Source organism: Cherax quadricarinatus, chromosome 65 (assembly GCF_038502225.1).
Source record: "Cherax quadricarinatus isolate ZL_2023a chromosome 65, ASM3850222v1, whole genome shotgun sequence".
NCBI lineage: Eukaryota > Metazoa > Arthropoda > Malacostraca > Decapoda > Parastacidae > Cherax > Cherax quadricarinatus.
The window spans coordinates 2,809,631-2,833,361 of NC_091356.1; the positions used below are offsets into that span (position 1 = coordinate 2,809,631).

At 46.9% G+C, this 23,731-nt stretch overlaps 1 protein-coding gene across 3 annotated transcripts in view; it reads left to right on the plus strand.

The window, feature by feature from the left end:
- Nucleotides 1–23,731, plus strand: part of LOC128700583 (protogenin-like) — a 792,820-nt gene that overhangs the window by 544,383 nt on the left and 224,706 nt on the right. For all 3 annotated transcript variants that reach the window (XM_070098862.1, XM_070098863.1, XM_070098864.1), the window contains exons 2-3: nt 1,205–1,407; nt 9,827–9,917. In XM_070098862.1, coding sequence (XP_069954963.1) covers nt 1,205–1,407; nt 9,827–9,917 — 294 coding nt within the window. The remainder of the gene's footprint in view (nt 1–1,204; nt 1,408–9,826; nt 9,918–23,731) is intronic.

Below are 23,731 nucleotides of genomic sequence, written 5' to 3' on the forward strand. Positions count from 1 at the left end.
GATAGGAGTGAATGGAGACAAATGGTTTTTAATACTTGACGTGCTGTTGGAGTGTGAGCAAAGTAACATTCATGAAGGGGTTCAGGGAAACCGGCAGGCCGGACTTGAGTCCTGGAGATGGGAAGTACAGTGCCTGCACTCTGAAGGAGGGGTGTTAATGATGCAGTTTAAAAACTGTAGTGTAAAGCACCCTTCTGGCAAGACAGTGATGGAGTGAATGATGGTGAAAGTTTTTCTTTCTCGGGCCACCCTGCCTTGGTGGGAATCGGCCAGTGTGATAATAATATATATATATATATATATATATATATATATATATATATATATATATATATATATATATATATATATATATATATATATATATATATATATATATATATATATATATATTTATATATATATATATATATATATATATATATATATATATATATATATATATATATATATATATATATATATATATATATATACATATATATATATATACATATATATATATATATATATATATATATATATATATATATATATATATATATATATATATATATATATATATATATATATATATATATATATATATATACCTCTATGTTTTTATAACTTATGTTTTTTTCTGTAAATGTATTTTGTTTATTAATAAATGTTCACATAGAATATAAAATATATAGGGGGTGGTAGGAGAAGAAAATACTCAAACAGCTCTGGGGAGAACCTTGAGTTTTCCCTGAGGTACGTTTATTGTCTTCTCTCTCTCTGTCTGTCTCTCTCTCTCTCTCTCTCTCTCTCTCTCTCTCTCTCTCTCTATATATATATATATATATATATATATATATATATATATATATATATATATATATATATATATATATATATATTTGTGTGTGTAAACACACACACACACACACACATATATATATATATATATATATATATATATATATATATATATATATATATATATATATATATATATATATATATATATATATATATATATGTATATATATATATATATATATATATATATATATATATATATATATATATATATATATATATACATATATATATATATATATATATATATATATATATATATATATATATATATATATATATATATATATATATATATTATTAAGTGTAATAATTAGTAAGTGGTTTTAACAGTAGTGTTTTTTTTTTGTGCCCACAGAGTCTGTGCCCAGATTGGGCTTCGGCTACCAGGTGCTTCCCCCTACGGAGGTGGTAACGGTTGCTGGGGCGGAGTTACTGCTACCCTGCCAGCCAACCAGGACAGCTGCTGACCCGCCCAGCGTTAGCTGGACCCACAACGGCACCCTCGTTAGTGGCTCTCGTCGTTACGTCCTGCCCAATGGCACCTTGCTCATTACTGAGGTTTGTTGCCCTATGTTTGTTACCCCATGTTTGTTACTCTATGCTTGTTGCTCAGTGTTTGTTATTCAGTTATTATTCAGTGGTCACAGACCGGGCCGCGGGGGCGTTGACCCCCGGAACTCTCTCCAGGTCTTCAGGTAAACTATGTTTGCTTCTCCTTATTTGTTACTCCCTGTTTTTCACTCCATGTGTTTCACACTGTTACTCTATATTTGTCCTATGTTTGTTACTCTATATATGTCACGTCATGTTTTTCGTACTGTGACTCCATATTTGTCACATCATATTTTTCACACTATGTGACTCCATATTTGTCACTCCATGTTTGACGGTGACCTTGCCACAGGCAGGTAGTAGTAGTAGTAGTAGTAGTAGTAGTAGTAGTAGTAGTAGTAGTAGTAGTAGTAGTAGTAGTAGTAGTAGTAGTAGTAGTAGTAGCAGTAGTTCCCCCACTATCCCGGTCGGGGATTGGAACCTTTACCTCAGGAATTCTTCGTGCCTGCTCTACCACGATGCAAGTCGCATCGAGTGAAGATTAAACCTAGCAGTGTTGTGATTAATGACGATTCAATGCTTCCTCTTGAAGCTGCCTTAAAAAGCAGCCTGCAAATCAAGTTCACAGATATTGTCTCTCTCTGAAGGATGCCTTCATCGTCACTCTCATCACGGGTTCTAACCCACCCGTGGTATGGTTTCATCGTCACCTGCACCAGTAATGAAGAGGCCAAAAAACTACTGACTTCCGCCGCTGTCAAGATCCTAAGACTTCATAATTACGTCTCCATTCCTGAAGGTGAAAAGATCCATCTTTGTAAGATGGCTGGACAAGATCGTCACGGCCCTCTCCACTGACGACCTTATTGAAGACCAGGATCCCTAAGCTTCTGTGGACTCCCCCTCAAGGAAGGTTCCTTGATGTTGGTGAGGGGCTCTTGATTTAGGGAATTGGATCTGTGCTCCAGTTCCCCGAATTAAGCCTGAATGCCTTCCACATCCCCCCCCCCAGGCGCTGTATAATCCTCCGGGTTTAGCGCTTCCCCCTTGATTATAATAATAATAATTCTGTGGACTCCACGACGATTCCAAACGCCTCCTCTATGATCAAGATCATTATTAACGATATCGCTATCGCTGCCCAACCTCTCTCCGACGGACTGACTACCACATCCACCCGACAAACATCGAACCTTGCTGGAACTGATATTCCTACAATCACTTCTCTAAAGATTGCCCCATCAAGGATGAGAAGTTTTTCTCAAATTACGGAAGTGAAGGAAAGACTCCAAGACCTCCACTACCACTACTCCTCCAACATGCCTTAACTGAAAGAGTAATAATCGTACTTTTGCAGCAAAATGCCCATTAATGAAGGAAATCATCGCTGAGAAAATCCAAGAGGTCCTGAAGAAGAGCTCCACAAAATCTTCGACCTATGTCTCCATAACAAAGCTACAGTCTGACACCATTAAGATTCTTCAAGTTACTCAGTAGACACCCTCCACTAGCAATTGCTCTCCACTTCCAGAAGCCTCTCCCAAAGTCTTTTACTGCATGATGTATGTACACCTTGCAAATGCAGCCAACCCAAGTTCCTTCCGTACCAGTCAACGAGCTATTCCGCCTCAACATGACAAGCTTCACGTTTCCCGGCTCTGCACCTTCTACCGACATTCTGAAGGTTATCCACCGCACCAGTTGACCTCTTCTGATGCCCAACCAGCTGCTCGTCAACCAACTCCAGCTGCTGAGGAGCTGTCTACCAATAAAGAAAACTGATGTATGCAATCAGTCAGTACCTTACAACTCACCAGTAACACCTATCATACACTGCCAGCAGTCAAACCGTCACTTAATGACTACAATACACCTGGCCAGCCACTGCCTTCATGTCAAGCCTGTCAATAATAATAATAATAATAATTATAATTATGGAGAAAATAACAATAATAACAAAAAAGTATTATTATTATTATTTATAAGTTTGAGGTGAGGTAATGTCTTCTCGTTAGCCTTGTTATGCTACCATCAACTGTACACCACCATCAACCACACGCCATCAGCTGTACACCACCATCAACCACACGCCACCAGCTGTACACCACCATCAACCACACGCCACCAGCTGTACACCACCATCAACCACACGCCACCAGCTGTACACCACCATCAACCACACACCACTAACTGTACACCATCATCAACCACACACCACTAACTGTACACCACCATCAACCACACGCCACCAGCTGTACACCACCATCAACCACACACCACTAACTGTACACCACCATCAACCACACGCCACCAGCTGTACACCACCATCAACCACACGCCACCAGCTGTACACCACCATCAACCACACACCACTAACTGTACACCACCATCAACCACACGCCACCAGCTGTACACCACCATCAACCACACACCACTAACTGTACACCACCATCAACCACACACCACCAGCTGTACACCACCATCAACCACACACCACTAACTGTACACCACCATCAACCACACGCCACCAGCTGTACACCACCATCAACCACACACCACTAACTGTACACCATCAACCACACGCCACCAGCTGTACACCACCATCAACCACACGCCACCAGCTGTACACCACCATCAACCACACGCCACCAGCTGTACACCACCATCAACCACACACCACTAACTGTACACCACCATCAACCACACGCCACCAGCTGTACACCACCATCAACCACACGCCACCAGCTGTACACCACCATCAACCACACACCATTAACTGTACACCACCATCAACCACACGCCACCAACTGTACACCACCATCAACCACACACCACTAACTGTACACCACCATCAACCACACGCCACCAGCTGTACACCACCATCAACCACACGCCACCAGCTGTACACCACCATCAACCACACGCCACCAACTGTACACCACCATCAACCACACACCACTAACTGTACACCACCATCAACCACACGCCACCAACTGTACACCACCATCAACCACACGCCACCAACTGTACACCACCATCAACCACACACCACTAACTGTACACCACCATCAACTACACACCTCCAACTGTACACCACCATCAACCAAACACCACCAACCACACACCACCATCAACCACACACCTTCAACTACACACCATCATCAACCACACACCATCATCAACCACACACCACCATCAACCACACACCTTCAACTACACACTATCATCAACCACACACCACCATCAACCACACACCTCCAACAACCACACACCACCATCAACCACACACCTTCAACTACACACCATCATCAACCACACACCATCATCAACCACACACCACCATCAACCACACACCTTCAACTACACACCATCATCAACCACACACCACCATCAACCACACACCTCCAACAACCACACACCACCATCAACCACACACCTTCAACTACACACCATCATCAACCACACACCATCATCAACCACACACCACCATCAACCACACACCTTCAACTACACACCATCATCAACCACACACCACCATCAACCACACACCTCCAACAACTACACACCACCATCAACCACACACCTTCAACTACACACCATCATCAACTACACACCATCATCAACCACACACCACCATCAACCACACACCTTCAACTACACACCATCATCAACCACACACCATCATCAACCACACACCACCATCAACCACACACCTTCAACTACACACCATCATCAACCACACACCACCATCAACCACACACCTCCAACAACCACACACCACCATCAACCACACACCTTCAACTACACACCATCATCAACCACACACCATCATCAACCACACACCACCATCAACCACACACCTTCAACTACACACCATCATCAACCACACACCACCATCAACCACACACCTCCAACAACTACACACCACCATCAACCACACACCTTCAACTACACACCATCATCAACTACACACCATCATCAACCACACACCACCATCAACCACACACCTTCAACTACACACCATCATCAACCACACACCATCATCAACTACACACCATCATCAACCACACACCACCATCAACCACACACCTTCAACTACACACCATCATCAACCACACACCACCATCAACCACACACCTTCAACTACACACCATCATCAACCACACACCACCATCAACCACACACCTTCAACTACACACCATCATCAACCACACACCACCATCAACCACACACCTCCAACAACCACACACCACCATCAACCACACACCTTCAACTACACACCATCATCAACCACACACCATCATCAACGACACACCACCATCAACCACACACCTTCAACTACACACCATCATCAACCACACACCACCATCAACCACACACCTCCAACAACCACACACCACCATCAACCACACACCTTCAACTACACACCATCATCAACTACACACCATCATCAACCACACACCACCATCAACCACACACCTTCAACTACACACCATCATCAACCACACACCACCATCAACCACACACCTTCAACTACACACCATCATCAACCACACACCACCATCAACCACACACCTCCAACAACCACACACCACCATCAACCACACACCTTCAACTACACACCATCATCAACCACACACCATCATCAACCACACACCACCATCAACCACACACCTTCAACTACACACCATCATCAACCACACACCACCATCAACCACACACCTCCAACAACCACACACCACCATCAACCACACACCTTCAACAACACACCATCATCAACTACACACCATCATCAACCACACACCACCATCAACCACACACCTTCAACTACACACCATCATCAACCACACACCATCATCAACCATACACCTTCAACTACACACCATCATCAACCACACACCACCATCAACCACACACCTTCAACTACACACCATCATCAACCACACACCACCATCAACCACACACCTCCAACAACCACACACCATCATCAACCACACACCACCATCAACCACACACCATCATCAACCACACACCATCATCAACCACACACCATCATCAACCACACACCACCATCAACCACACACCTTCAACTACACACCATCATCAACCACACACCACCATCAACCACACACCTTCAACTACACACCATCATCAACCACACATCATCATCAACTACACACCATCATCAACCACACACCACCATCAACCACACACCTTCAACTACACACCATCATCAACCACACACCACCATCAACCACACACCTTCAACTACACACCATCATCAACCACACACCACCATCAACCACACACCTTCAACTACACACCATCATCAACCACACACCATCATCAACCACACACCACCATCAACCACACACCATCATCAACCACACACCATCATCAACCACACACCATCATCAACCACACACCACCATCAACCACACACCTTCAACTACACACCATCATCAACCACACACCACCATCAACCACACACCTTCAACTACACACCATCATCAACCACACACCACCATCAACCACACACCATCATCAACTACACACCATCATCAACCACACACCACCATCAACCACACACCTTCAACTACACACCATCATCAACCACACACCACCATCAACCACACACCTTCAACTACACACCATCATCAACCACACACCATCATCAACTACACACCATCATCAACCACACACCACCATCAACCACACACCTTCAACTACACACCATCATCAACCACACACCACCATCAACCACACACCTTCAACTACACACCATCATCAACCACACACCACCATCAACCACACACCTCCAACAACCACACACCATCATCAACCACACACCACCATCAACCACACACCTCCAACAACCACACACCATCATCAACCACACACCACCATCAACCACACACCATCATCAACCACACACCATCATCAACCACACACCATCATCAACCACACACAACCATCAACCACACACCTTCAACTACACACCATCATCAACCACACACCACCATCAACAACACACCTTCAACTACACACCATCATCAACCTCACACCACCATCAACCACACACCTTCAACTACACACCATCATCAACCACACACCACCATCAACCACACACCTTCAACTACACACCATCATCAACCACACACCATCATCAACCACACACCACCATCAACCACACACCATCATCAACCACACACCATCATCAACCGCACACCATCATCAACCACACACCACCATCAACCACACACCTTCAACTACACACCATCATCAACCACACACCACCATCAACCACACACCTTCAACTACACACTATCATCAACCACACACCACCATCAACCACACACCTTCAACTACACACCATCATCAACCACACACCATCATCAACCACACACCACCATCAACCACACACCATCATCAACCACACACCATCATCAACCACACACCTTCAACTACACACCATCATCAACCATACACCACCATCAACCACACACCTTCAACTACACACCATCATCAACCACACACCACCATCAACCACACACCTTCAACTACACACCATCATCAACCACACACCACCATCAACCACACACCATCATCAACTACACACCATCATCAACCACACACCACCATCAACCACACACCATCATCAACCACACACCATCATCAACTACACACCATCATCAACCACACACCACCATCAAACACACACCTTCAACTACACATCATCATCAACCACACACCACCATCAACCACACACCTTCAACTACACACCATCATCAACTACACACCACCATCAACCACACACCATCATCAACTACACACCACCATCAACCACACACCATCATCAACCACACACCACCATCAACTAAACCCTACGTTCATTTCTACACAATCCACACTCATTACTACCCTAACATACCTCAGCTTACCCTCACTACATTCCTAAGTTGCTCACCTTTACCACCTTCTCTTAGCTGTGAAAAAAAAGGTTACTTTGGCCATTTACACCTCATCTCTTTAATCTTTTCTGGAATACCCCAATTTTTCCCAGGGGGCATTTCCCCCTGATTGAGAATCCCTAGGTTAAAATAACGTCTGTATGTAGTGATATATGTCAGTGGTGGTAGATAATGGAGGAGCTATCTGTATCCCTTTCGACACTGTGTGTGTGTGTGTGTGTGTGTGTGTGTGTGTCTGTTTCTCTCGCTCTCTCTCTCTCTCCTCATATATCAAACAGACTAAGGGGAATATACAAGCGACATAACAAGACAGAGGGAAGAAGACCCTCACTCCTGGTTCAGAGGATCGTGTACAGTCTTGCCTGTACAACAGACGTGAGCTCCTGTTGACGATGTTGTGTTTTTTTCTTTTATGTGGGGCTCTATGGTAAGGCCATTATAATTCACCGGAACACCAGACCTGCACGAGTCATTAAGCCCAAGGAAACACATTATTATTATTATTATAATCAAAGGGAAGCGCTAAACCCGTAGGATTATACAGTGCCCGGGGGGGGGATGTGGAAGGCATTCAGGCTTAATTCGGGGAACTGGAGCACAGTTCCAATTCCCTAAATCAAGAGCCCCTCACCAACATCAAGGAACCTTCCATGAGGGGTTAAGGAAACACAGAGGTTCGATCATGCATCCGCTAATCACGAAACAAGCTATTAAAGTGTACTCGCTTAGTGTATAAACTGTTATTATTTTTATTATTTAACGAGCTAAATCCGTGTTGGTAATCCAGCGCAAGCATTTGTGGAGGCTCGCACACACACATAGCCTAGCAAGTGACGTAGTGGAGGCAGGAACCATACATAGCTTTAAGACGAGGTATGACAAAGATCAGGAAGCAGAGAGAGCGGACCTAGTAGCGATCAGTGAAGAGGCGGGGCCAGGAACTGAGTCTCGACCCCTGCAACCACAATTAGTTGAGCACACACACACACACTACGAGGCTTACAATAGGAAGATTTCAGAGCCTGAGAATTCTTTGACAAATTTGAGTCATCAGATACTAGCTGTTCGTGCTGTCCCTTCCCAAAGCTCTTGGTGCTTTAATATTGTAACTACAGTATTCTTAGATGTGTGCGTGTGTATATATGTGTGTACTGACCTATATGTGGTTGCAGGGGTCAAGTCGCAGCTCCTGGCCCAGCCTCATTACTGGTAGCTATTAGGTCACTCTATTCTGGCTAGAAGAGAGTTGTCTTACCTCTTCTTGAAACTATGTATGGATCACGCCTCTAACACTCTCCAAATTGTTCTACTTCCTGGCAACTCTTTGGCTGAAGAAATGCTTCCTAACATCCCTCTGACTAATCTGAGTTTTCAACATCCTGTTGCGTGTGTATGTATGGCACACCACCCAGTATTATATAAGGATGATCTAACACTTATTGTTTGTTCTTCAGGTTACAGCGAGCGACAAGGGGCAGTACCAGTGTATGTTACACCGTGCGGGCTACTCTGTCACCTCAGCAAACCTCAGCCTCTTCCTCGCAAGTGAGTAACACACACACACACACACACACACACACACACACACACACACACACACACACCTGTTCAACACCATACACGCCGAGCAACAACTCTGTTTCGTTCTATTAGAGTTTTATCAAGAGTGTAACTTTGTTCCAGTGGAAGCTTGCACGGTAAATTGCATCTTTACTTCTGAACCATTTGTTTCATCTTTACAAAGGTGAGAAAGGTGCTATTCTACTCGCTACTAGGTTAAGCTCCTATCATTATATTCCATTTGTGAGTTTATCCATATGTTCTTGCGCTACCACCTAAAGGAAGGATATGTGACACAAACTAGCGCTCCCGTCCACTGGATCGTAATGGAATGCACAATTAACTAGCCAGTCTTCCATAAAATGGATATGAGATGTATAACAAACTAGCACTGCTATCCACAGGATCGTAACAGGTGTGCACATTAAACTAGCCTGTAAAGGCTTACTCAGCCCTGTAACAACTTCAGTCAGTATTATCAAGGCTGGCTCCTCCTCAGGAAAATTAATGAATAGAAAAAGAATAAAAACTGACAAACATAAACACTTTATTATTTAAAAAATATAAAATATAAATACTTAAATATGAAATATTTATCCTACTTTAAAGAAAAATGAAAAATGAAAAATATAAATGGTATCTAAATTCAACGCTAATATATACAATTAAACTTGGGTGTCTGGTTGATGTTGACACAGTCTTGTATAGAATATAGCCGTTGTTGATGATGTGTGTGTGGGGGGGGGGTCACAGGTGTTGGTGACAACCCAAGGGCCAGTTCTTCACAGAGTCTCTAGCCTTGATTAGTCAGTCCAGATGACAGAAACGCAGGTTCTTTACCACTGCAAAGATGAGGGGTTATGTCCTGCGGTGGCGTACATATAAACAGGTAGGTAAAGAGTGAAGTCTCGGGACGTTAGTCAGTCTCCTTCAATACTTCTCGTTGGTTGGCAGGTGACCCAATCTGTCATTCCAAGAGTTGTGCTGGGAGCTGTGAGTCGAGTGATTACTGTTTGGCCGGAGCCCCACACGTCACCTTTCGGGGTGGGGGGGTAAGGGGGGGATAGCGGGAGCTAGACTTACCCTACCTTAACAAGCAGCCGGCAATCAAACTATCGTTACCATATACTCGCTCGCTACTCCTATCTGTTGAACTTTTCCCTCATAGCCCCTGCCTTCAACAGGATGGATATGGGATGCACAATACAGTTGTCGCTTTGGTGGCAAAATCTTCCTAAATAGTTGTGTTCCTACTGGTCATAAGCTGTAACTTGTAATCTAAATTGTGTATTGTTTCCTGTATCTTTCTTTTCATTTTGAACATTGATTTAGATGTTAGAAACTGGCAACTGTTATCCTTCATCATCATATACCGGGTAAGCATAGCTATTCTACCTCAGCTCAGACGAGCTAAGAGCTTTTTTCCTAACTCATACAAGGTAAGAGTTGTTATCCTAACTTTGCTCATACAGCCTAATATCTGTGATCATACCACAGTTTTTATAGGCTAAGAGCTGTTATCCTGCCTCAGCTCATTCCAAACTCTTTCCTAAGCATGCCACCCACAACAGTCGACTAACACCCAGGTACCTATTTACTGCTTGGTGAACAGAGGCAACAGGTATAAGTAGATTCATCTATGCGTCTTGGCCAATCTGGGAGTCAAACCCTGGTTCCTTCGGCTGTCAACCGAGCGCTCTATCATTGAGTTACAGGTCTTACACAGGTTCAGTATTGTTACTGATGCAAGTTAGCAGAGTTATTGATGTAAGTTACTAGAGTTACTGACGTAAGTTACCAGAGTGAAGTCTATTTTCCACAGTGACAAGCCGCTTCAACGTCAAAATATACAGAAATATAAACATGGTCTGCCCCTCTTACGTACCCAGGGCCTCTACCTCTCTTACGTACCCAGGGCCTCTACCTCTCTTACGTACCCATGGCCTCTACCTCTCATACGTACTTGAACTGTTAAGTCACCTCTTACACGCACACTAACTTCGCATTACACTTATACAGTATACAACCTCTTACACACACACACGAACTAAACATACACAAATACAATCTATATCTTTTACACGAACTAAACACACACAAATACAATCTATATCTTTCACACGAACTAAACATACACAAATACAGCCTACATGAACTACACATAACATACATACAACTTAAACACACACACACACAAACTACACACAGTTTGCACTTCTTACTACAGGTTACAAGGGAGGACAAGACTCTCGCGTGTCAAGAAACAACTCTATTCGTGTGAGAGGAGGTGAGCGACAGTGATAGCATGTTGCCTTCGCTGCCTCTCGATGCCTCTGCAATTAACTTCTTTGTCGGGGTAAATGATTGTAATTTCAGACGTCAGGTTGCAATCGCCGATGTCACTTTAACAAATACCATAATTATTACGGTTTTACATCGTCAAAGGCGATATAACTCCTGTCGTACCGTGAACAGCGTACACGTACACTTCACAAATAGAATCCTAAATGGTTATAACTTTGACCAAAATTTTTAAAGGGAAGGCCAGCGGAAGGCCTCGGTCAGATGACCAAAAGCTCCAACGGCAGGTTATCATCTGACTAAGACCCGCGTCAGGAAAAATTTGTTCTGTTTCCTGACAAACTTTACCTAATCTGACTTCATAATTAACTCAAACTTTCTTTTGAAAGGGAAAAGCGACTCTGGTTGAGGTGGATGAGTAAGACATACGTGCAACATTTTGGTATCTTTATTTCCGAAACGTTTTGCCTGCGATTGGAAACAGTGGGGTCACAGTTGGTGTCGCTGATACAACCAAGTCACAGAAGTGCGGGTTGTAAAATCATCCTTTTGTAAGCTATGTGGCTGAAGGGTTACAGCACTGGGCGTGATATGTGCATTGACCATGGTTCCAGCCCCTGTCCACACACACACACACACACACACACACACACACACACACACACACACAAACACGCGTAGTGAACGTAGTAAAGGCGGGATCCATACATAGTTTTACGATGAGGTATGATATAGCTCATGGAGCAGGGAGAGAGAGTGGACCTAGTAGCGACCAGTGAAGAGGCGAGGCGAGAAGCTATGGCTCGACCAAGGCAACCACAATTAGGTGAGTGTACCCATGCGTATATACTGTGTCTGTATACGCATAATGTATATGAAGCTCCTAATTATGTATGAAGTAACAAGAAAGACTTCATTTTCCTTGTGATGTAAATATTTCGGTGATCATGCACTCTCTGGCAAAGCTTACTTTGGGGTCCACTCACTAGATCTTTTGACTACCGCTCACAGGATGGGTATGGTGTGCATAATAAACATATTAAACTAACCCATGCGCCACCATCATATACTGATGTAGAAAATATCGAAGAAAACGTATTTTACAAATGTAAATAATAAAACAATTTAAAACCATAAAAACATAGCAGAGAGAGAATGTTGCCACGGGTGGAGGCAGGCAGGTGCTGACTACACTCTGCACTCAGCGAGGGTGGAGGCAGGCAGGTGCTGACTACACACTGCACTCAGCGAGGGTGGAGGCAGGCAGGTGCTGACTACACACTGCACTCAGCGAGGGTGGAGGCAGGCAGGTGCTGACTACACACTGCACTCAGCGAGGGTGGAGGCAGGCAGGTGCTGACTACACACTGCACTCAGCGAGGGTGGAGGCAGGCAGGTGCTGACTACACACTGCACTCAGCGAGGGTGGAGGCAGGCAGGTGCTGACTACACTCACAGCACTCAGCGAGGGTGGAGGCAGGCTGGTGCTGACTACACACTGCACTCAGCGAGGGTGGAGGCAGGCAGGTGCTGACTACACACTGCAATCAGCGAGGGTGGAGGCAGGCAGGTGCTGACTACACTCACAGCACTCAGCGAGGGTGGAGGCAGGCAGGTGCTGACTACACACTGCACTCAGCGAGGGTGGAGGCAGGCTGGTGCTGACTACACACTGCACTCAGCGAGGGTGGAGGCAGGCCTGTGCTGACTACACACTGCACTCAGCGAGGGTGGAGGCAGGCAGGTGCTGACTACACACTGCACTCAGCGAGGGTGGAGGCAGGCAGGTGCTGACTACACACTGCACTCAGCGAGGGTGGAGGCAGGCAGGTGCTGACTACACACGGCACTCAGCGAGGGTGCAGGCAGGCAGGTGCTGACTACACACTGCACTCAGCGAGGGTGGAGGCAGGCAGGTGCTGACTACACACTGCACTCAGCGAGGGTGGAGGCAGGCAGGTGCTGACTACACACTGCACTCAGCGAGGGTGGAGGCAGGCAGGTGCTGACTACACACTGCATTCAGCGAGGGTGGAGGCAGGCAGGTGCTGACTACACTCACTGCACTCAGCAAGGGCGGAGGCAGGCAGATGCTGACTACACACTCACTGCACTCAGCGAGGGTGGAGGCAGGCAGGTGCTGACTACACAATCACTGCACTCAGCGAGGGTGGAGGCAGGCAGGTGCTGACTACACACTGCACTCAGCGAGGGTGGAGGCAGGCAGGTGCTGACTACACACTGCACTCAGCGAGGGTGGAGGCAGGCAGGTGCTGACTACACACTGCACTCAGCGAGGGTGGAGGCAGGCAGGTGCTGACTACACAATCACTGCACTCAGCGAGGGTGGAGGCAGGCAGGTGCTGACTACACACTGCACTCAGCGAGGGTGGAGGCAGGCAGGTGCTGACTACACACTGCACTCAGCGAGGGTGGAGGCAGGCAGGTGCTGACTACACACTGCACTCAGCGAGGGTGGAGGCAGGCAGGTGCTGACTACACACTGCACTCAGCGAGGGTGGAGGCAGGCAGGTGCTGACTACACAATCACTGCACTCAGCGAGGGTGGAGGCAGGCAGGTGCTGACTACACTCTGCACTCAGCGAGGGTGGAGGCAGGCAGGTGCTGACTACACACTGCACTCAGCGAGGGTGGAGGCAGGCAGATGCTGACTACACACTGCACTCAGCGAGGGTGGAGGCAGGCAGGTGCTGACTACACACTGCACTCAGCGAGGGTGGAGGCAGGCAGGTGCTGACTACACAATCACTGCACTCAGCGAGGGTGGAGGCAGGCAGGTGCTGACTACACACTGCACTCAGCGAGGGTGGAGGCAGGCAGGTGCTGACTACACACTCACTGCACTCAGCGAAGGTGGAGGCAGGCAGGTGCTGACTACACACTGCACTCAGCGAGGGTGGAGGCAGGCAGGTGCTGACTACACACTGCACTCAGCGAGGGTGGAGGCAGGCAGGTGCTGACTACACACTGCACTCAGCGAGGGTGGAGGCAGGCTGGTGCTGACTACACACTGCACTCAGCGAGGGTGGAGGCAGGCAGGTGCTGACTACACACTGTACTCAGCGAGGGTGGAGGCAGGCAGGTGCTGACTACACACTGCACTCAGCGAGGGTGGAGGCAGGCAGGTGCTGACTACACACTGCACTCAGCGAGGGTGGAGGCAGGCAGATGCTGACTACACACTGCACTCAGCGAGGGTGGAGTCAGGCAGGTGCTGACTACACACTGCACTCAGCGAGGGTGGAGGCAGGCTGGTGCTGACTACACACTGCACTCAGCGAGGGTGGAGGCAGGCAGGTGCTGACTACACACTGCACTCAGCGAGGGTGGAGGCAGGCAGATGCTGACTACACACTGCACTCAGCGAGGGTGGAGGCAGGCAGGTGCTGACTACACACTGCACTCAGCGAGGGTGGAGGCAGGCAGGTGCTGACTACACACTGCACTCAGCGAGGGTGGAGGCAGGCAGGTGCTGACTACACACTGCACTCAGCGAGGGTGGAGGCAGGCAGCTGCTGACTACACACTGCACTCAGCGAGGGTGGAGGCAGGCAGGTGCTGACTACTCACTGCACTCAGCGAGGGTGGAGGCAGGCAGGTGCTGACTACACACTCACTGCACTCAGCGAGGGTGGAGGCAGGCAGATGCTGACTACACACTCACTGCACTCAGCGAGGGTGGAGGCAGGCAGGTGCTGACTACACACTGCACTCAGCGAGGGTGGAGGCAGGCAGGTGCTGACTACACACTCACTGCACTCAGCGAGGGTGGAGGCAGGCAGATGCTGACTACACACTCACTGCACTCAGCGAGGTTGGAGGCAGGGAGATGCTGACTACACACTCACTGCACTCAGCGAGGGTGGAGGCAGGCAGATGCTGACTACACACTCACTGCACTCAGCGAGGGTGGAGGCAGGCAGATGCTGACTACACACTCACTGCACTCAGCGAGGGTGGAGGCAGGAAGGTGCTGACTACACACTCACTGCACTCAGCGAGGGTGGAGGCAGGCAGGTGCTGACTACACACTCACTGCACTCAGCGAGGGTGGAGGCAGGCAGATGCTGACTACACACTCACTGCACTCAGCGAAAGTGGAGGCAGGAAGGTGCTGACTACACACTGCACTCAGCGAGGGTGGAGGCAGGCAGATGCTGATTACACTCTCACTGCACTCAGCGAGGGTGGAGGCAGGCAGATGCTGACTACACACTCACTGCACTCAGCGAAAGTGGAGGCAGGAAGGTGCTGACTACACACTGCACTCAGCGAGGGTGGAGGCAGGAAGGTGCTGACTACACACTGCACTCAGCGAGGGTGGAGGCAGGGAGGTGCTGACTCCACACTCACTGCACTCAGCGAGGGTGGAGGCAGGAAGGTGCTGACTACACACTCACTGCACTCAGCGAGGGTGGAGGCAGGGAGGTGCTGACTCCACACTCACTGCACTCAGCGAGGGTGGAGGCAGGAAGGTGTTGACTACACACTCACTGCACTCAGCGAGGGTGGAGGCAGGAAGGTGCTGACTACACACTGCACTCAGCGAGGGTGCAGGCAGGCAGATGCTGACTACACACTCACTGCACTCAGCGAAGGTGGAGGCAGGCAGATGCTGACTACACACTCACTGCACTCAGCGAAGGTGGAGGCAGGCAGATGCTGACTACACACTCACTGCACTCAGCGAGGGTGGAGGCAGGCAGATGCTGACTACACACTCACTGCACTCAGCGAGGTTGGAGGCAGGCAGATGTTGACTACACACTGCACTCAGCGAAGGTGGAGGCAGGCAGATGCTGACTACACACTCACTGCACTCAGCAAGGGCGGAGGCAGGCAGGTGCTGACTCCACACTCACTGCACTCAGCGAGGGTGGAGGCAGGCAGATGCTGACTACACACTGCACTCAGCGAAGGTGGAGGCAGGCAGATGCTGACTACACACTCACTGCACTCAGCAAGGGCGGAGGCAGGCAGATGCTGACTACACACTCACTGCACTCAGCGAGGTTGGAGGCAGGCAGATGCTGACTACACACTCACTGCACTCAGCAAGGGCGGAGGCAGGCAGATGCTGACTACACACTCACTGCACTCAGCGAGGGTGGAGGCAGGCAGATGCTGACTACACACTCACTGCACTCAGCGAGGGTGGAGGCAGGCAGATGCTGACTACACACTGCACTCAGCGAGGGTGGAGGCAGGCAGGTGCTGACTACACACTCACTGCACTCAGCGAGGGTGGAGGCAGGCAGATGCTGACTACACACTCACTGCACTCAGCGAGGTTGGAGGCAGGGAGATGCTGACTACACACTCACTGCACTCAGCGAGGGTGGAGGCAGGCAGATGCTGACTACACACTCACTGCACTCAGCGAGGGTGGAGGCAGGCAGGTGCTGACTACACACTCACTGCACTCAGCGAGGGTGGAGGCAGGCAGATGCTGACTACACACTCACTGCACTCAGCGAGGGTGGAGGCAGGAAGGTGCTGACTACACACTCACTGCACTCAGCGAGGGTGGAGGCAGGCAGGTGCTGACTACACACTCACTGCACTCAGCGAGGGTGGAGGCAGGCAGATGCTGACTACACACTCACTGCACTCAGCGAAAGTGGAGGCAGGAAGGTGCTGACTACACACTGCACTCAGCGAGGGTGGAGGCAGGAAGGTGCTGACTACACACTGCACTCAGCGAGGGTGGAGGCAGGGAGGTGCTGACTCCACACTCACTGCACTCAGCGAGGGTGGAGGCAGGAAGGTGCTGACTACACACTCACTGCACTCAGCGAGGGTGGAGGCAGGGAGGTGCTGACTCCACACTCACTGCACTCAGCGAGGGTGGAGGCAGGAAGGTGTTGACTACACACTCACTGCACTCAGCGAGGGTGGAGGCAGGAAGGTGCTGACTACACACTGCACTCAGCGAGGGTGCAGGCAGGCAGATGCTGACTACACACTCACTGCACTCAGCGAAGGTGGAGGCAGGCAGATGCTGACTACACACTCACTGCACTCAGCGAAGGTGGAGGCAGGCAGATGCTGACTACACACTCACTGCACTCAGCGAGGGTGGAGGCAGGCAGATGCTGACTACACACTCACTGCACTCAGCGAGGTTGGAGGCAGGCAGATGTTGACTACACACTGCACTCAGCGAAGGTGGAGGCAGGCAGATGCTGACTACACACTCACTGCACTCAGCAAGGGCGGAGGCAGGCAGGTGCTGACTCCACACTCACTGCACTCAGCGAGGGTGGAGGCAGGCAGATGCTGACTACACACTGCACTCAGCGAAGGTGGAGGCAGGCAGATGCTGACTACACACTCACTGCACTCAGCAAGGGCGGAGGCAGGCAGATGCTGACTACACACTCACTGCACTCAGCGAGGTTGGAGGCAGGCAGATGCTGACTACACACTCACTGCACTCAGCAAGGGCGGAGGCAGGCAGATGCTGACTACACACTCACTGCACTCAGCGAGGTTGGAGGCAGGCAGATGCTGACTACACACTGCACTCAGCGAAGGTGGAGTCAGGCAGATGCTGACTACACACTCACTGCACTCAGCAAGGGCGGAGGCAGGCAGGTGCTGACTCCACACTCACTCCACTCAGCGAGGGTGGAGGCAGGCAGATGCTGACTACACACTCACTGCACTCAGCGAGGGTGGAGGCAGGAAGGTGCTGACTACACACTCACTGCACTCAGCGAGGGTGGAGGCAGGAAGGTGTTGACTACACTCACTGCACTCAGCGAGGGTGGAGGCAGGAAGGTGCTGACTACACACTCACTGCACTCAGCGAGGGTGGAGGCAGGAAGGTGCTGACTACACACTCACTGCACTCAGCGAGGGTGGAGGCAGGAAGGTGCCGACTACACTCACAGCACTCAACGAGGCAAACTGAATAAGAATACCTGAACATGGGAAGACACAAACATTTCAGGAAAGACAAGCCAAATGCTGGTGCAGTGTTAGTGTGTCCAGACACATACATTTCAACAAGGTGCCAGTGCGTCCAGGGTTGAATTACTATACTAGCTTTCTAAAAGTCTTAAATCTAACCTATTTCGTGCCTTTGCAATACTTTAAAAGTTATTAGCCCATAGAACATGATATTTAATCTCAAAATGTAACCTTATAGTTGAGAAGGGAGGATTGGTTAATTTAGTATGGGTCATATAAGACATGCTCGCATATGCTAATTTGGATATTTCTGAAGGTACTTCCATTGTAAATAACATTATAGTTAGAACAAATAATTTCCTAAATAAATTTTAATTAAAGACGTTTCATATTGTGATCCGTATATCTAAATGATATATAGATAGATCATCATCAAGTTGGATAAATTTAGATTTAGAAAGGACATAGGTAAGTACTGGTTTTCTAACAGAGTTGTAGATGCGTGGAACAGTCTTCCCAGTGGGGTGATAGAGGCTAGGACCTTGGGTAGCTTTAAGAAGAGACTGGACAAATATATGAGTGGGAGGGGCTGGGTTTGATTGGTGTCATGGGGTACGGGAGTTATTTCTTGGGTAGCTTTAGGTAGATGTCGTTTTGATAAGGACCTGCCTCGTATGGGCCAGTAGGCCTTCTGCAGTGTTCCTGCATTCTTATGTTCTTATGTTCTTAAGTTAAGAGCTATCATTCTATCTCAGCGTGTTTCAGAGACTGAACCTAGATGTACCTTTATCATAGATCAATTATATTTTTCACATTCACAAAACTAGATGTTTTATATATTTTTTATTATTGTTGTCACGGTTTGGTCCTTTAGAAAGGCTGGCGCTGGACAGAATGACCAAAAGGGTGAATAAATCCTAGGTGAGAGAAAGATGGATTAGGGGCCATCCCATGAAGGGATGGAAGGAGGGTGTGTAGGAGTCTTTAACTGAAAGGAGCTTGATCATCCTGCAGGCCTGTGTTAGAGTAAAGTGAGCTGAGACAAGTGATATCTTTTTAAGACTTTAACGTGCCGATGGAGTGTGAACAAGAAAATCAGTAATAGAGGGCTGCAGGAAAACTGGTTAACTGGCATCGAGTCCTGGCGGTGGAAGGTACAATACTTGTATTTTGAAAGAGGAGTGATTTTAAGTCTGTGAGGCTCATTTGAATTGCGATATGACTGCACTTAGGACAAAACACCTATTAATATATGATGATGAATATATTTCTTTTTCTGGGTTACACCACCTTAGTGGAACACGGCTGATGTGGTAAAAATAAATATGATGTTAGGTTTTCCACCCATTTTAATAAGACCTAAAGTCCCATATACAGTAGCTTCCCAGCTATGGAAAATAATAATACTATTATTAGTAGTAGTAGTAGTATTTATTATTATTTTATTCGTGGAAACACGTATAGCAAAAGGAGACTCCCCATTATTGCGACGTTTTACCTATCAGAGGCTTTATCGAGCGAGAGAAAGATATACAAACATCGATATATAGAGTGCAGAAAAAGTAGTGAACATCATACCCAGGAGAGTTGGTATCTGTTGAGGGTTGATGCGAGAGGTCAAGCAACGCTGGGTGAGGTCCGGGTCGGGAGGGGGCTAAGGCACCCCCTTGTAATCTGAGCTTCCTCTGTTGCTCTAAAATTCATTATGCGATACATTTTAGCCAGAAATGGAGAGTGTTAGTGAGGAGTTTGGTTGTGGATTCTTGACTATCTCTGTTATTCGCTTTCTGTAACATACATATTTGAGGTGAGATTAAGATTGAACATTAAAATGGTATAAAATACCGACAGGTTGTTAGGTAAGACACATATGCAACAGTTAGGTATCTTTATTATGAAACGTTTCGCCTACACAGTAGGCTTCTTCAGTCAAGTACAGAAAAGTTGATAGAAGCAGAAGATACTTGAAGACGATGTAATCAGTCCATCACCCTTAAAGTTTTGAGGTGGTCAGTCCCTCAGTCTGGAGAAGAGCATTGTTCCATAGTATGAAACAATATGGAGATGAAGTGACAGAATGGAGCTTTTTATAGCGCCAAGAGGTGAGACGTAGGCCACTAGGAGAGGTAAGAACTCAGATGTTGAAAGGTCAGGTCCCTCTCAAATCCAGCCGCTCTCACTAGTGGAAGTTGTCAAAGTTGATTGCAGGTCTGTACCAAGATACCCTTGTGTTGCAGTGTCTGACAGATTGAACATTAAAATGGTATAAAATACCGACAGGTTAAAAAACTACGTCTTTCAAGGTGATGGACTGATTACATCGTCTTGACATCTCTACCGCTTCCCATGTCTTCGACTGAAGAAGTCTGCTGTGTAAACGAAACGTTTGGGAATACAGATACCTAACTTTCGCACAAGTGTGTTATGAAACTGTTGGTATCACCATTCATGCCATAAGTAAAATAGCCAGATTGAAAGAACATGAACATACAGATGAGACACAGAATACACATGCAGCATATTGAAACACACATGCATCTCATTAAATGGAAATTCATTAAATATGTATGTTGTGTACGAATGGTATACAATACCGACAAGATGAGATTAAGACACATGTGCAACATCTGGGTATCTTTATTGTAGACGTTTCGCCATCCAGTGGCTTTATCAATACAAATTCTAGGACATAACTTGAAGACAGTAGAACTATGTACAGAAGATGAGGTAATCAGTCCCTCAACCTAGGAGTAGGTGCGAAGAGCACCATAGTCGTGGAGATTCTCCACGACTATGGTGCTCTTCGCACCTACTCCTAGGTTGAGGGACTGATTACCTCATCTTCTGTACATAGTTCTACTGTCTTCAAGTTATGTCCTAGAATTTGTATTGATAAAGCCACTGGATGGCGAAACGTCTACAATAAAGATACCCAGATGTTGCACATGTGTCTTAATCTCATCTTGTCGGTATTGTATACCATTCGTACACAACATACATATTTAATGAATTTCCATTTAATGAGATGCATGTGTGTTTCAATATGCTGCATGTGTATTCTGTGTCTCATCTGTATGTTCATGTTCTTTCAATCTGGCTATTTTACTTATGGCATGAATGGTGATACCAACAGTTTCATAACACACTTGTGCGAAAGTTAGGTATCTGTATTCCCAAACGTTTCGTTTACACAGCAGACTTCTTCAGTCGAAGACATGGGAAGCGGTAGAGATGTCAAGACGATGTAATCAGTCCATCACCTTGAAAGACGTAGTTTTTGACGTGTAGGCGAAACGTTATGGGATAAAGATACTTAAATGCTACACATGTGTCTTATTAACTCGTCGGTACTGTATACCATTATCATACCAACGGGTTGTTGGAAAAGAGAAATATGTGCATTTAGAGTGACCGAGGACCCAGGACTGAAGCGCTACCAATAAAATGATCGAGTTTATACATTTTGTGCCTGTTACGCCAACACCTCAGGTCACCTGACATCAATAATGCTACAATAACAGTGTCAGACATCAACAATGCTTCGACAACAGTGTCAGACATCAACAATGCTTCGACAACAGTGTCAGGCATCAATAATGCTTCAACAACAGTGTCAGACATCAACAATGCTTCAACAACAGTGTCAGGCATCAATAATGCTTCAACAACAGTGTCAGGCATCAATAATGCTTCAACAACAGTGTCAGACATCAACAATACTTCAACAACAGTGTCAGACATCAACAATACTTCAACAACAGTGTCAGACATCAACAATGCTTCAACAACAGTGTCAGGCATCAATAATGCTTCAACAACAGTGTCAGACATCAACAATACTTCAACAACAGTGTCAGACATCAACAATACTTCAACAACAGTGTCAGACATCAACAATACTTCAACAACAGTGTCAGACATCAACAATGCTTCAACAACAGTGTCAGACATCAACAATACTTCAACAACAGTGTCAGACATCAACAATACTTCAACAACAGTGTCAGACATCAACAATACTTCAACAACAGTGTCAGACATCAACAATACTTCAACAACAGTGTCAGACATCAACAATGCTTCAACAACAGTGTCAGACATCAACAATACTTCAACAACAGTGTCAGACATCAACAATACTTCAACAACAGTGTATGAGGACACTATTAGTTCCAGCAGACAGCGCTTGTGTGGTGGCCTCAACCACTTAATCCTTGCTATCTTCACTTCCGCTCACCATCATCACATTCTCATCACTATCATCAGCTCATCACTATCATCATCAGCTCACTAACTCATTTATTCGGCGCTGACTTGTGCCAATTTGTTATTGAAGAGTGTCTTTCCCATAAACCACGGTAATTAGCGGTGGTGATTACCCTGTAATCACCACCGTGTAAGTGAGATTACGACTTAGATCTGTGATGGGTTGTCAGTCTCGGTGTGTGTGTGTGTGTGTGTGTACTCACCTAATTGTGGTTTCAGGGGTCGATTTATAGCTCCTGGCCCCGCCTCTTCCATGGTCACTACTGGGTCACTCACTTCTTGCTCCATGACCATTA